The 15,470-nt window shown below is 50.2% G+C and overlaps 1 protein-coding gene across 5 annotated transcripts in view; it reads left to right on the top strand.

Annotated features, from left to right (window-relative positions):
- The window catches only part of LOC136628678 (colorectal mutant cancer protein-like), a 175,335-nt gene that overhangs the window by 57,884 nt on the left and 101,981 nt on the right, over positions 1-15,470 (top strand). For 4 of the 5 annotated variants that reach the window (XM_066604781.1, XM_066604780.1, XM_066604779.1 and 1 more), the window contains one exon: positions 10,317-10,451. The exons of the other annotated variant lie outside the window; for it this stretch is intronic. In XM_066604781.1, coding sequence (XP_066460878.1) covers positions 10,317-10,451 — 135 coding nt within the window. The remainder of the gene's footprint in view (positions 1-10,316; positions 10,452-15,470) is intronic. 5 annotated transcript variants of the gene reach the window in all.

Below are 15,470 nucleotides of genomic sequence, written 5' to 3'. Positions count from 1 at the left end.
CAGCAATCTATCGACCACACAGTCTTCTAGGCCGTCCACAGCTGCAACTCTGAATCCTCTGGCTGCTGCTCCTCCTTCCTCCCAGCCTCCTCACTCCATGAAAATGACACATTCTGAGGAGCAGGCAGACTCCCAGGAACTGTTCTCGGGCCCCTGCCGAGATTGGGCAGCAATGGTTCCTCTCCCACCAGAGAAGTTTATCGTGACCGATGCCCAACCTTTGGAAAGTTCCCGGGGTCCGGGGGATGAGGCTGGGGACTTCCGGCAACTGTCTCAAGAGCTTTCAGTGGGTGAGGAGGACGATGACGATGAGACACAATTGTCTATCAGTGAGGTAGTAGTAAGGGCAGTAAGTCCGAGGGAGGAGTGCACAGAGGATTCGGAGGAAGTGCAGCTGGGCGATGAGGTGACTGACCCCACCTGGTTTGCTAAGCCTACTGAGGACAGGTCTTCAGAGGGATAGGCAAGTGCAGCAGCAGGGCAGATTGGAAGAGGCAGTGCGGTGGCCAGGGGTAGAGGCAGGGCCAGACTGAATAATCCACCAACTGTTTCCCAAAGCGCCCCCTCGCGCCATGCCACCCTGCAGAGGCCGAGGTGCTCAAAGGTGTGGCAGTTTTTCACTGAGAGTGCAGACGACCGACGAACTGTGGTGTGCAAGGTTTGTCACGCCAAGATCAGCCGGGGAGCCACCACCACCAGCATGTGCAGGCATATGATGGCCAAGCACCCCACAAGGTGGGACGAAGGCCGTTCACCGCCTCCGGTTTGCACCACTGACTCTCCCCCTGTGCCCCAACCTGCCACTGAGATCCAACCCCCCTCTCAGGACACAGGCACGACCGTCTCCCGGCCTGCACCCAAACGCTCACCTCCGCTGTCCTCGGCCCCATCCAGCAATGTCTATCAGCGCAGCGTCCAGCCGTCACTAGTGCAACTGTTTGAGCGCAAGCGCAAGTACGCCGCCACACACCCGTCCGCTCAAGCGTTAAACGTGCACATAGCCAAATTGATCAGCCTGGAGATGCTGCTGTATAGGCTTGTGGAAACCCAGGCTTTCAAAAACATGATGGCGGCGGCGGCCCTGCGCTACTCGGTTCCCAGTCACCACTACTTTTCCCGATGTGCCGTCCCAGCCCTGCACGACCACGTCTCCCGCAACATTGTACGCGCCCTCACCAACGCGGTTACTGCCAAGGTCCACTTAACAATGGACACGTGGACAAGCACAGGCGGGCAGGGCCACTATATCTCCCTGACGGCACATTGGGTGAATTTAGTGGAGGCTGGGACCGAGTCAGAGCCTGGGACCGCTCACGTCCTACCCACCCCCAGAATTGCGGGCCCCAGCTTGGAGTTGGTATCTGCGGCGGTGTATGCTTCCTCCACTAAACCACCCTCCTGCTCCTACACAACCTCTGTCTCGCAATCAAGATGTGTCAGCAGCAGCACGTCGCCACCAGTCGGTGTCACGCGAGGTGGCAGCACAGCGGTGGGCAAGCGCCAGCAGGCTGTGCTGAAACTACTCAGCTTAGGAGAGAAGAGGCACACGGCCCACGAACTGCTGCAGGGTCTGACAGAGCAGACCGACCGCTGGCTTTCGCCGCTGAGCCTCCAACCGGGCATGGTCGTGTGTGACAATGGCCGTAACCTGGTGGTGGCTCTGCAGCTTGGCAGCCTCACGCACGTGCCATGCCTGGCCCACGTCTTTAATTTGGTGGTTCAGCGGTTTCTGAAAAGCTACCCACGCTTGTCAGACCTGCTCGGAAAGGTGCGCCAGCTCAGCGCACATTTCCGCAAGTCCAACACGGACGCTGCCACCCTGCGGACCCTGCAACATCGGTTTAATCTGCCAGTGCACCGACTGCTGTGCGACGTGCCCACACGGTGGAACTCTACGCTCCACATGTTGGCCAGGATCTATGAGCAGCGTAGAGCTATAGTGGAATACCAACTCCAACATGGGCGGCGTAGTGGGAGTCAGCCTCCTCAATTCTTTACAGAAGAGTGGGCCTGGTTGGCAGACATCTGCCAGGTCCTTGGAAACTTTGAGGAGTCTACCCAGATGGCTATGCTGCAATCATTAGCATCACCATTCCCCTGCTATGCCTATTGAGAAGTTCCCTGCAAAGCACAAAGGCAGACGCTTTGCGCTCGGAAACGGAGGCGGGGGAAGACAGTATGTCGCTGGATAGTCAGAGCACCCTCATGTCTATATCTCAACGCGTTGAGGAGGAGGAGGAGCATGAGGGGGAGGAGCATGAGGAGGAGGGGGAAGAGACAGCTTGGCCCACTGCTGAGGGTACCCATGCTGCTTGCCTGTCATCCTTTCAGCGTGTATGGCCTGAGGAGGAGGAGGAGAATCCTGAAAGTGATCTTCCTAGTGAGGACAGCCATGTGTTGCATACAGGTACCCTGGCACACATGGCAAACTTCATGTTAGGATGCCTTTCTCGTGACCCTCGCGTTACACGCATTCTGGCCACTACTGATTACTGGGTGTACACACTGCTCGACCCACGGTATAAGGAGAACCTTTCCACTCTCATACCCGAAGAGGAAAGGGGTTCGAGAGTGATGCTATACCACAGGACCCTGGCAGACAAACTGATGGTAAAATTCCCATCCGACAGCACTAGTGGCAGAAGGCGCAGTTCCGAGGGCCAGGTAGCAGAGGAGGCGCGGAGATCAGGCAGCATGTACAGCGCAGGCAGGGGAACACCCTCCAAGGCCTTTGCCAGCTTTATGGCTCCCCAGCAAGACTCTGTCACCGCTCCCCAGTCAAGGCTGAGTCGGCGGGAGCACTGTAAAAGGATGGTGAGGGAGTACGTAGCCGATCGCACGACCGTCCTCCGTGACGCTTCTGCTCCCTACAACTACTCGGTGTCGAAGCTGGACACGTGGCCTGAACTCGCGCTGTATGCCCTGGAGGTGCTTGCTTGTTCTGCGGCTAGCGTCTTGTCAGAGAGGGTGTTTAGTGCGGCTGGGGGAATCATCACGGATAAGCATACCCGCCTGTCAACTGACAGTGCCGACAGGCTTACACTCATAAAGATGAACAAAGCCTGGATTTCCCCAGACTTCTCTTCTTCACCAGCGGACAGCAGCGGTACCTAAACAATACGTAGGCTGCACCAGCGGATGGAAGCATCGTTCTCTATCACCATAAAAAACGGGGACCTTTTAACTTCATCAATCTGTGTATTATATTCATCCTCCTCCTCCTGCTCCTCCTGAAACCTCACGTAATCACGCCGAACGGGCAATTTTTCTTAGGCCCACAAGGCTTAGTCATATGACTTTTGTAAACAAGGTTTATACGTTTCAATTCTCATTAAAGCGTTGAAACTTGCACCTGAACCAATTTTTATTTTAACTGGGCTGCCTCCAGGCTTAGTTACAAATTAAGCCAAATTAACCAAAGCGATTAATGGGTTTCACCTGCCCTCTTGGTTGGGCATGGGCAATTTTTCTGAGGTACATTAGTACTGTTGGTACACCAATTTTTTTGGGCCCTCACCTACAGTGTAATCCTAGTAATTTTTATGGGCTTCGCCTGCACTCATGCTACAGCAAGGTGTGTGGGGTTGGCCTACACTTTTGCTACATAAGTGTAACTGGGGCCTTGTCTATACTGCAACTACTGAAATGTGAAAGAGACTGTTATCTCCCTAAACTGCTGCAACGGGAATGTTACTGTGGCCTGTCTTGACTGCTACTACTACTGAAATGGAACTAATACTGTGCTCCCCCTATACTGCTGCTTCGGAATTGTTACTGTGGCCTGTCTTGACTGCTACTACTACTGAAATGGAACTAATACTGTTCTCCCCCTATACTGCTGCTTCGGAATTGTTACTGTGGCCTGTCTTGACTGCTACTACTACTGAAATGGAACTAATACTGTGCTCCCCCTATACTGCTGCTTCGGAATTGTTACTAGGGCCTGTCTTGACTGCTACTATTACTGAAATGGAACTAAGACTGTGCTCCCCCTATACTGCTGCTTCGGAATTGTTACTGGGGCCTGTCTGAACTGCTACTACTACTGAAATGGAACTAATACTGTGCTCCCCCTATAATGCTGCTAGTGATATGTTACTGGGGCCTGTCCCTAATGCTACCGCTGAAATGTTACTAATTCTGGGCTCTGCCTATACCGCTGCTAATGCTATGTCACTGGGGTGTGGAAACAGAGGCTTCCCAAAGACATGATGGTGGCGAGGCCATTTCCCACCAACGCGGTTACTGTTAAGGTGCATATAACCACGGACACGTTGAGAGGACACGTAGTGCCTCAAAAACATCCCCCTCCTCCTCCAACAATGAAAACATTCTTGGCAAATACCTTTGCATTGGTCTGTCTGGTGGCAGTCCAAGAATTTCACCTTTACCGACACAACAAGAGAGCCCCCCCACCATCCCCCCGCCACGGCCCACTTAATACTGTCCACATTCTGAAAACCAGCTAAATAAAACCGCGCTACTAGGTCCGCAGTCGCCACCACATTCCCACCAACGCGGTTACTGGTAAGGTACATATTACCAGTCTGACTGGGGCATGCAGTGTGGGGCGAAGCACACCTGTATTGTATGTGACATTAGCTCTGCTGAGCAGGGCACTGCAATGGGATTTATTTATGTACCGCCGGTGGGTTCCAGGGAGCCACCCATGCTGTGGGTCCACAGGGACTTCACATTAGGGATTTGTACCTGCCAGTGTCTATGTATTAAAAACCCCGGTCAGACTGGGGCATGCAGTGTGGGCCGAAGACCACCTGCATTTAATCGGACGTAACCTCAGCTATGCTGGGCAATGCAATGGGATATATTTATGTACCGCCGGTGGCTTCCTGGGACCCACCTATGCTGTCGGTCCACACAGAGTTGTGATTGCATGTGTCTACTTATAAAGAACCCCAGTCTGACTGGGGCATGCAGTGTGGGCCGAAGCCCACCTGCATTAAACCTGACGTTACCTCAGCTGTGCTGGGCACAGCAATGGGATTTATTTATGTACCGCCGGTGGGTCCCAGGGAGCCACCCATGCTGTGGGTCCACAGGGACTTCACATTAGGGATTTGTACCTGCCAGTGTCTATGTATTAAAAACCCCGGTCAGACTGGGGCATGCAGTGTGGGCCGAAGACCACCTGCATTTAATCGGACGTAACCTCAGCTATGCTGGGCAATGCAATGGGATATATTTATGTACCGCTGGTGGCTTCCTGGGACCCACCTATGCTGTCGGTCCACACGGAGTTGTACCTGCCTGTGTCTATGTATTAAAAACTCCGGTCTGACTGGGGCATTCAGTGTGGGCCGAAGCCCACCTGTATTTAATCTGACATTAGCTCTACTATCCAGGGCACTGCATTGGGACAAACTACAGGAGCAATACAGTGCTAATAAGACGTGTACAGCTACGCTAGCATAGGAGTCCGCTGTAGGCCCGCGATTGCTGAGGGTTTGTGCAGAGGCCTATGTCCTTGGTGCAGTGAAAGTCCGCTTCCTGCCTAGGATTGCTGAAGCTGTGGGCCGAGGCCTATGTCGTGGGCGCGGTGCAAGTCTGCCATGTTTGGCCGCTCAGATCAATTTTTGGTTCATGTCTTGGGCTTCCTAGGACCCCCCTATGCTGTTGGTGCAAACTTAGTTCCCATCGTGGTGTTTGACCTGTCTGGCACAAAGGCACTGACTGACTTGGGTAGGGGGCAGAGCGCTGACGGCTTTCCCCTTGCAGTGTGGATTGAGCTGTGCGACACCTTGACAGAATGAATACTGTGTGGCACATGGATTCCCCATTGCTATGCCCACATTTGCAGCTCCTGATGGAGGTGGCACAGGATTGGAGTTCTCATCGCTTCTGTACAGCATTGTGGGCTATCGCCCCGCCCCTTTTAAAGAGGGTCGCTGCCTAGCCATGCCAACCCTCTGCAGTGTGTGCCTGCGGTTCCTCCTCATGGCAGACGCACTTATAAATAGACATGAGGGTGGTCTGGCTGTGAGGCCAGTGTGTGGCATGAGGGCAGCTGAAGGCTGCGCAGGGACACTTTGGTGTGCGCTGTGGACACTGGGTCGTGCGGGGGGAGAGGCAGGGGTGTGTCCCGCAGGCAGTGCTTGTGCTTTGCTGGAGTTAGTGTGGTGCTTAGCTAAGGTGTGCCTTGCTAATAAGGGTTTGTCCGAAGTAAAAATTGTTAGAGGGGGGGGCACTCTTGCCGCTATTGTGGCTTAATAGTGGGACCTGGGAACCTGAAATGCAGCCCAGCATGTTGCCCCTCGCCTGCCCTATCTGTTTCTGTGTCGTTTCCAGCACTTTCTTGGGTTTTGTAGATTTTCACAAATGAAAACCTTAGCGAGCATCGGCAATATACAAAAATGCTCGGATTGCCCATTGACTTCAATGGGGTTCGTTACTCGAAACGAACCCTCGAGCATCACAAAAAGTTCGACTCGAGTAACGAGCACCCGAGCATTTTGGTGCTCGCTCATCTCTATTTAAGAAGTATAGCATCCTTGTCTCGGAAAAAGTGGATCCTCCATATAACATCCTTGGGGTGGTTTGCATCAGTCGCTCTAGGGCCCTGTGCTCTATGGATCCTATCAAGTTAAACAGGGCGCTCAGGTGGTCTGTCCAGTAAACGCATAAAGAGCGGTTGTGCCCACAGAGCTAGCTGGTTGCCTTCAACTTCCTCGGCGAGGCCTCTAATGCGCAGGTTATTTCTCTTATTTCTATTCTCTAGATCTAGGTGAGTGGTGGCGAACCTATGGCACGCGTGCCAGAGGCGGCACGCAGGGCCCTCCCTGCTGGCACACGCCGCCATCGGTCGCTCACCGCTTGTGAATACCGGCAGGGACTGCGGCTTCCCTGCCGGCATTCACTCAGCGCCGCTGCTAGCAGCGCTGATCCCGGCGCACACTGTGACGTCAGTGTGCAGCCGGGATCCTCCTCCACCCTCCCCTGACGTCTCCTACTACTTGGTTCCGCGAGAGCAGGAGGAGGAGGCGTCCGGCAGCACTCTGACGTCACAGTGTGCGCCTGGATGCATATTAACTTTTTCTTCCACACTTCTGCCCTAATCACCAATCAGGTTGCTGGAATTGCTGATTAGGGCAGAAGTGAGGAAGAAAAAGTTAATATGCTGCCAGGATCACTGCCAGCAGCAATGCTGTACAGAGGAGGAGATGAGCTTCCACAAGGAGGAGGGGGTAAGTATATGGGTCTCAGGGAATGGGGGTGGGGGTGTCACTATTACACTGGGGGCTGCTGTGGGGTGTCACTATTACTCTGGGGACCACTGTGGGGTGGCGCTATCACACTGGGGGCTACTGTGGGGTGTCACTATCACACTGGGGGCCGCTGTGGGGTGGCACTATCACACTAGGGGCCAATGTGGGGTGTCACTATCACACTGGGGGCCACTGTGGGGTGTCACTATTACACTGGGGCCACTGTGGGGTGTCACTATTAGTACTGTGAGCCACTGTGGGTTGTCACTATTACTACTGGGGGGCCGCTGTGGGGAGGGTTGCTATTATTGCACTGGGGGCCGCTGTGGGGAGGGCTGCTATTATCGCACTGGGGGCCGCTGTGGGGAGGGTCGCTATTATCATACTGGGGGCCACTGTGGAGAGGGTCGCTATTATCGCACTGGGGGCCGCTGTGGGGAGAGTTGCTATTATCGTACTGGGGGCCGCTGTGGGGAGGGTCTCTATTATCGTACTGGGAGCTGCTGTGGGGAGGGTCTTTTATCGTACTGGGGGCTGCTGTGGGGAGGGTCTCTATTATCGTACTGGGGGCCGCTGTGGGGAGGGTCGCTATTATTGTAATGGGGGCTGCTGTGGGGAGAGTTGCTATTATCGTACTGGGGGCCGCTGTGGGGAGGGTCTCTATTATCGTACTGGGAGCTGCTGTGGGGAGGGTCTCTATTGTCATACTGGGGGCCGCTGTGGGGAGGGTCGCTATTATTGTACTGGGGGCCGCTGTGGGGAGGGTCGCTATTACCGCTGGGGTATGTTTACATGTGGCAGAAATGGGAAGGGCTATTTCAAAATAGACAGGGTGCAGATTTTGAGTGCTTTTTGGATGCGGAAATGCTGTAGAATTTTCCACAGAAATTTCCGCTAAGGACATTCTGCAGCATTTCGGCATCCAAAAAGCAGTCAAAATCTGCACACTGTCTATTTTGAAGCGGCCCTGTCCTTTTTAGAACGACTGGGGTAAAAATCATACGTCGCGATAAGCCCCACCCCGTAACAGGTTGGCACTTTGTCATAAATATGTGGGTTTTGGGATACAGTTTGGGCACTCAGTCTCTAAAAGGTTCGCCATCACTGATCTAGGTGCATGGTGAGGTTGGCGATCAGATCTGCCTGCGCCTGAATTGCTTGCTTTGTGATTCCAAAATGGCCGCCGTCTCCCCCTGCACCTCCTCCACCTGGTGCAGCCTGTGACCAATTTGGTGTACCTCTGTATGGATAGACTTCAGAGCCTGCTTGTTATATATTGTTAATATTTACACGACAAACTAAGTGTAAACCTCCAATACCTCTATAGTTTATTGTCCATCAAAGGACTAATGAACTAATATAAGACATATATATCAAAGTGCTAAATTGAGCGCTGGACTATATAACAATAGCGCTGCACACAGAGATATATATATTGTCTTCTTTTGTGTCAAAAAATTTTTCAAATCTGACCGAATACCAACACACTTCGAGTTTGATTTCAGTGGGTTTGTGTTACGCCAACTTACAAACTACTGATTTTGGATCAAACAATACTAGTAGGAGTGATATATATACACACCTAGATGGCAACAGCTAAATGATTGCCATATGAGGTTTCAACCTATGTCATATACTAGATATATCCCTAAAGGATTCTAGGATTGGTGAATTATTTATAGTGTCAGAAATTGGATAAGGACACAATTATAAAGTACTTTAGGCACTAAGAAGATATCAGTGTTGTCCTAAAATATAGGCACACATTTTTATAGTTTTTTTGATCGCGCATTTTTAATAAAAATTTAATAAAAGTTATATTTTAATTACCAGTGATTCCCATCGGTGACTTAGTTCTGTGAGATAACAATTGGGATATTCGCCTGTTACGGTGATATACCTGCTTGTTAGAGGTTTCAAATTTAGTGAAGAGGGCACTCAGCTCATCCCTTGTACTTATTGCCATTATATGGGTTTTCCAGTTATCCTCCCCTCCATCATGTAGGGACATAGCTGGCAGCACCCTCCTTGTTTTTTTAAGGGTCACTGCATGGTAATCTGTAGGGGATTGTGAAATGTCCCAGAAGGGACTACTACTCCTTTCCGGTGTCTGTCTCTGTTGTTCAGGAGGGAGGGGGGATTAGGAAGGCTGGTGAGCAGTATGGCTGCTGCTGTTTGTACTCACAGGTGCCCAACCATGGGCGCTGGGAAAGTCCTTGGAGCTGCTGCCTCCGCCGTCCTCAGGGGCTGTGGGAGTCTGTGGAGGGGATCCCCTGTCAGCTGCAGTGCCATTGGCTGCTGCGGAGGCACTCCCCGCTCCTATCTGAGCCGCCGGAGCCTCCTGCATGCGACGCTCCGGCGCCATCTTGGGTCTGCCGGGAACTGAGCGTGGAGTGCCGAAAAAGAGTCTATCACCCCACTACTGCCATCGTCCACCGCTGCCTCTGTCCTGTCAGTCCTGCGCATTCCCATGACCGCTGCTGGGTTTTGCCCGTGTCCCGGGTCTGATAACAGGTAGGTGCCGTGGGAGCTCTTAGGACTGCGTCCTATCCCTCCATGCACTGGCCACGCCCCCCCAGCAGCATTGATGGCATAGCGGACAAACCATCCATGCCTGCTCAGTGGTTCACAGTTGGGATCCCACCAATATTGAGAAAAAGTAGCCTCAATACACAGCAAGTTTCATGTTCTCATTTGCAGCTCAGGCCTATACAAGTTATTTGGGCATTGTCGCATTGTCGCAGTGATTGGCTGACAGCAGTTTTCAGATTAATTTAATATCTACAATCTATGATGTCCCTCATATTTAAAATAAACCTATATATATGCTCTCTTTTAAGCTCTTCAGCTGGCATTAGTATTAACACACACTTGGTGAGCGTATAGAATTGGTGCTAGAGTCACTGCAGAAGTAACCACATAGACTACTAGGTGAATCAGTCAAAAATATAGCTAGCAAACAAGTTTTAGGATATTTTAAAACTTTTTTTTTATTGAAGTGGGGCAGCCCATTGTAACACAGCAATGGTATACAGCATTCATACATTTGGTGCCTGGATAGAATCAAATCACAATTCTGTGTTTATTTTATAGGTAAAGAATTTACAAGACATTTTTCAAGATAAAGGTTTTTCTTTTGCTACAATGTCTCCGCCTGGTAGTCCTATATTAGAAGAACTGAATAGTTTTATACCTGAACATCCATTTATACTGAGTGAGACACATCAGGTAAGAAAAGTATGCTCAAGATGTCCAACATATGCTTAAAGAAAGGAAGTACATTTCGAAATGTTGGCATTTAAGAAATCGTACCATTTGTTATAACTGGTATAAATCAATAGCACACATGAATGTACCGTATGAAATTTCTAATATATCTTATTAGGGGGAAGTTACAGGGGGTAGACAAAAACACATACGAAAATGCATGGGATTTTAATCATTAGCACTGAACTGTCCTTTTGATCACTGCTTGGCTGAGAGCTTTCCTGACAAATTTGTGTTTACTTCACCTCTTGCCCTGCTTTGGGTGGTTTTGCAAGCCGGCTGGTAAGAGCAGCTGAGTGGCTCAAACCCCTGATCAATGGAAACTTGTTGCTCGGGCAGATGTTTACTTGTGCACGGCCGCATCTCTGTCATCACCGAAGTTACAGGGGATTATAAGGCCACTTTCACACGTACACTTTTTATAAGACTCCCATTGAAACTCAATGTGGCCTTGCAGACCTGCAAGCACATGCATGTTTCTTAACGCCATGATTTTCGAGGGCTGTCTGCTCTATTTTGGCGTGTTTTTGTGCTTTTAAACACACCTCATCCCCCATCAAAATGATGGGGTACATTAAAAACCACTGTCGGCAACCCCCCAAAATTGTGGTAAAATGTAAAACTTTAAAAAAAAGTAGTTTTATCTCCCCTCACTGATGTGATCAATGAGAGTAGATGAACCTTCTTACCAGAGGCCTCCGTATTTGAACCCCGGCGCGATCATTCTCCACGGATCTTCTCTAACTTCTGTGCATGCACCCGCTGGCAATATGACGGACACATACGCAGAAGCTGGGGGAAGAGGGGGCCCGGAAAATTCAAAACGTCCTTGCTCCCAGCGACCAAAGGTGGCCAAGAGCCTGGAGCAGTGACTGGTGGCCTCGTTGAGCGGTCCCCGGTCATGTGATAAAAAGGTAACAATCTACCTTAGGCTGGTTTCACACGACCAGATAGAAATTGCGGATTCTGCATGTGTTTGATCCACGGTAATACGCAGATCATTAAAATGCATTGGATTACACAATTCCGCCCACATTATCAGGTCGAAATTACGTAATCCACTCGCAGAAAACAGAGCGCAGCATGTTCTATTTTACCACAGATATCCGTGACATAGAGTCCATTGTACTCTATGGTCGTGAATAGACCCATAGCCTATATGCAACTACATTGTGTACAAACTGCGGGTATCTGTGTCATCGTTAAGCAACGGTGCAGGAGATACAAACAAAAAAAGGTGTACTGCGCTTGACCGCCTGTGTGAGTATGCAGTTATGCACAGTAGATTACGCGGCTGTACGCAGTGCCACGGGCCGGACCTCCACAGCCTTACGAAGCCTTACAGAGTGCCACTTTTTACACCCCATTCCTGCCGCTGAGTTCAAGAAAACCCCTCAGAAAAGCATGAGAGGGGTAGGGATAGCTGGTTTTATTGCCCCATTTGCCCATCCCAACCAGCCTCTGTAATTACCTCTGTCTTCGAACATATTACACAGTTTACATTATTACTTTTATCTAAGATTAAGCGACCGCCATAAAGGGTGTGGAGGGGGGGGGGGGGGGATTATATTTAGGGAGTCAATTTTTTTCTCTGGAGTAAAGGGGCCTGGAATTTATTCAGTTGTGCCCTGAAATCCAACGGGTGTTCCCTCCATTATAGGCCTAGCCATGTGTCATGTAAGTAAATTAGGGCCACAATCAGTATATTTCTGAACACAAGACAAATAGGAGGATCCATTTTGGGGTGAAAGTCTTCATTCATATGTGTGCTGTTAAAAAAAAAACTGTTTTTAAAATGGCACAATTGCCAAAAAAATGAAAATTGCAATTTTCTCCTTCTGCATTGAAAAATGGTAGGGTCAAAACATGCAGTACACCCCCAGATGAATTAGTTAAAGGGTCTAGTTTTAAAAATGGGATAATTTGTGTGAGTGTGGGGGGGGAAGGGTTGTCATTTTGGCCGCTCAAGGGCTCTACAAGTTGGCAATGGGGCCTAAAATGCCTTCAAGCAAAATGTCTGTTCTGAAAGCCACCAGCTGCTCTTTTCGGTTTGGACCCTGTTGTGCATACAGGCGTAAGATTAAGACCACAATGGGCATGTCGCTGAACACAGGAAAATCAGGGGATCCATTTTGGGGTGCAAGTCTTCATTCATATGTGTGCAGTACAAAAAAAACCTTTTAAAAACGACACAATTGCCAAAAAATAAAAATCTGAATTTTTTTCCTTCTGCTTTGCTTAGATTCATTCAAACACTGTGGGGTAAAAATATGCAGTACACACAGAGATGAATTCATTAAGGGGTCTAGTTTTAAAATAGGGTCATTTGTAGGTGTTCTTCATCGTTTTGGCCACGCAAGTGCTCTACAAGTGGGCAATGGGGCCTAAAACACCTTCCATCAAAATTTTGGTTCTGAAAGCCACCTGCTGCTCCTTTCCGTTTGGGCCCCGTTGTGCATACAGACACAATATTAGGGCCACATTGGTATGTTTCTGAACAGGGGGATCCATTTTGGGGTGTAAATCCTCATTTTCATCTGCATTATAGAAAAGAAAACCTGCCTTTAAAATGACATATTTGCAAAAATATGAAATTTTATTTTTGCATTAACTCCTGAAAAAAACTGACGGGTCAAAATACTCATGACACCCCTCAGTGAATACATTAAGGGGTGTAGTTTTTAAAACGGGGTCATTTGTGGGGGTATCTATCATTCTGACACCTATGAGCCTTTGCAATCTTGGCTTGGTGCAGGAAAACAAAGTGTTCCTCAAAATATTGATAATCCATGTTAAATGTGTACGTCTCCTAAATGGTTTTTCAAATGTGCGCTCAGAAAAAAGTAAACAGTAGAGATGAGCGAGCACACTGGTCCGAGCATTAGGGTACTCAAGATGCTTGTTACTCGAGACGAACACCACACGGTACTCAAGTCAATTGAATTTACTTCCCCGCATGTTTAGCAACATTTTCTAGCCAATAGACAGAGGTTAGGGAAAGTGCTGCTGCTGATATAGGGAAAGTGTTAGAGTAGGATCCAGTCTTGAAGAACCCCCAACGGTGTTTCTTAGGGCTACTCTTCATAGTGTGCATTACTTTTGTGGCTGGCTGGGAGCAGTAGTGCATCAATTTTTGTATTATGCATTAGGCCTGTTCCCAGGCTTTCAGTAATTGCCCGCTCAGCCTGCAGTGCTGTACAACCAGCTCTCACCATGAAATTGCTCTGTAATATTTCCTAAATTCCTAGCCTACTGCAAACGATTTCAGTTATACCGTTCTATGTCTGCAGTGCATTAGACTGCGGCCTCACCGCTAAACAGTACTGTAATATTTCCTTGGCCACTGCAAAGTATTTCAGCTCTGCTGCTGTGCAGAGCGTCTCACAATACCCTTCCTTGGTGGGGTTGAGATCGCCGCAGTTACCAGCACTATCCACTGGCTTTAGAGTCTTCTCCCACTCCACAAAGCCTCTATTATCCACAAGTCTCTGCGAGCAGTAAATTACCCCTAGGTATCAGCGCAAGGCACAAGCCACAGCACAGAGCCTCCGCTATCTACAAGTCTTTGTGTGCGGTGAATTAAGGCCCAGTTGTCAGTGCTGTACAGTGGGGTAATTTATTTGCCCCTGCTCTCTTCGTAATCCGCCATGATGAGGAGTAGGGGTAAGAGTCGAGGACGTGCATGCGGACATCCAAGTGAGGGTGTGGGCACAGGCCGATTTCCTGGTCGTGGTGAATCACAGCCGGCTGCTGCAGGATTAGGAGAGAGGCATGTTTCTGGGCTCCCCAGCTTCATATCACAATTTGCGGGCCCGCGTGGTAGACCTTTTTTACAAACAGAGCAGTGTAAGCAGGTCCTGTCGTGGATGGCAGAAAATGCGTCCAGCAATGTATCGACACCGAGTCTTCTACGCAGTCCACTATTCCCGGCCTAGGGACTGCAACTCTGAATCCACTGGCTGCTCCTCCTTCCTCCCAGCCTCCTCACTCCATGAAAATGACATATTCTGATGAGCAAGCAGACTCCCTGTTCTCGGGCCCCTGCCATGAGTGGGAAAAAATGGTTCCTCTCTCACCTGAGGAGTTTGTCGTGACCGATGCCCAACCTTTGGAAAGTTCCCGGAGTCCAGGTGATGAGGCTGGGGACTTCCGGCAACTGTCTCAAGAGCTTTTTGTGGATGAGGATGATGACACACAGTTGTCTGTCAGTGAGGTAGTAGTAAGGGCAGTAAGTCCGAGGGAGGAGTGCACAGAGGATTCGGAGGAAGAGCAGCTGGATGATGAGGTGACTGACCCCACCTGATTTGCTAAGCCTACTGAGGACAGGGCTTCAGAGGGGGAGGCAAGTGCAGCAGCAGGACAGGTTGAAAGAGCCAGTGGGGTGGCCAGGGGTAGAGGCAGGGCCAGAGCGAAAAATCCCCCAACTATTTCCCAAAGCACCCCCTCGCAGCAAGCCTCCATGCAGAGGGCTAGGTGTTCAAAGGTGTGGATGTTTTTTAGTGAGAGCGGGGACGACTGACGAACAGTGGTGTGCAACCTGTGTCACACCAAGATTAGCCGGGGAGCCACCACTACCAGCCTTACCACCACCAGCATGCGCATGCATATGATGGCCAAGCACCCCACAAGGTGGGACGAAGGACATTCACCACCTCCGGGTCACACCACTGCCTCTTCCCCTGTGCCCCAGCCTGCCACACAGATCCAATCCCCCTCCCAGGACATAGGCATGAGCGCCTCCCAGCCTGCACCCACACCCTCACCTCCACCGTCCTCCACTCCATCCAGCAATGTCTCTCAGCGCAGCGTTCAGCTGTCGCTAACACAAGCGTTGGAGCAAAAGCGCAAATACGCCGCCACCCACCCGCATGCACAAGCTTTAAACGTGCACATTGCCAAATTAATCAGCCTGGAGATGCTGCCGCACAGGCTTGCGAAAATGGAGGCTTTCAAAAACATGTCACCTCCTCCAAACTCTCC

This window comes from Eleutherodactylus coqui, chromosome 5 (assembly GCF_035609145.1).
Source record: "Eleutherodactylus coqui strain aEleCoq1 chromosome 5, aEleCoq1.hap1, whole genome shotgun sequence".
Classification (NCBI taxonomy): domain Eukaryota; kingdom Metazoa; phylum Chordata; class Amphibia; order Anura; family Eleutherodactylidae; genus Eleutherodactylus; species Eleutherodactylus coqui.
This window is presented reverse-complemented; position numbering and strand designations above follow the sequence as displayed.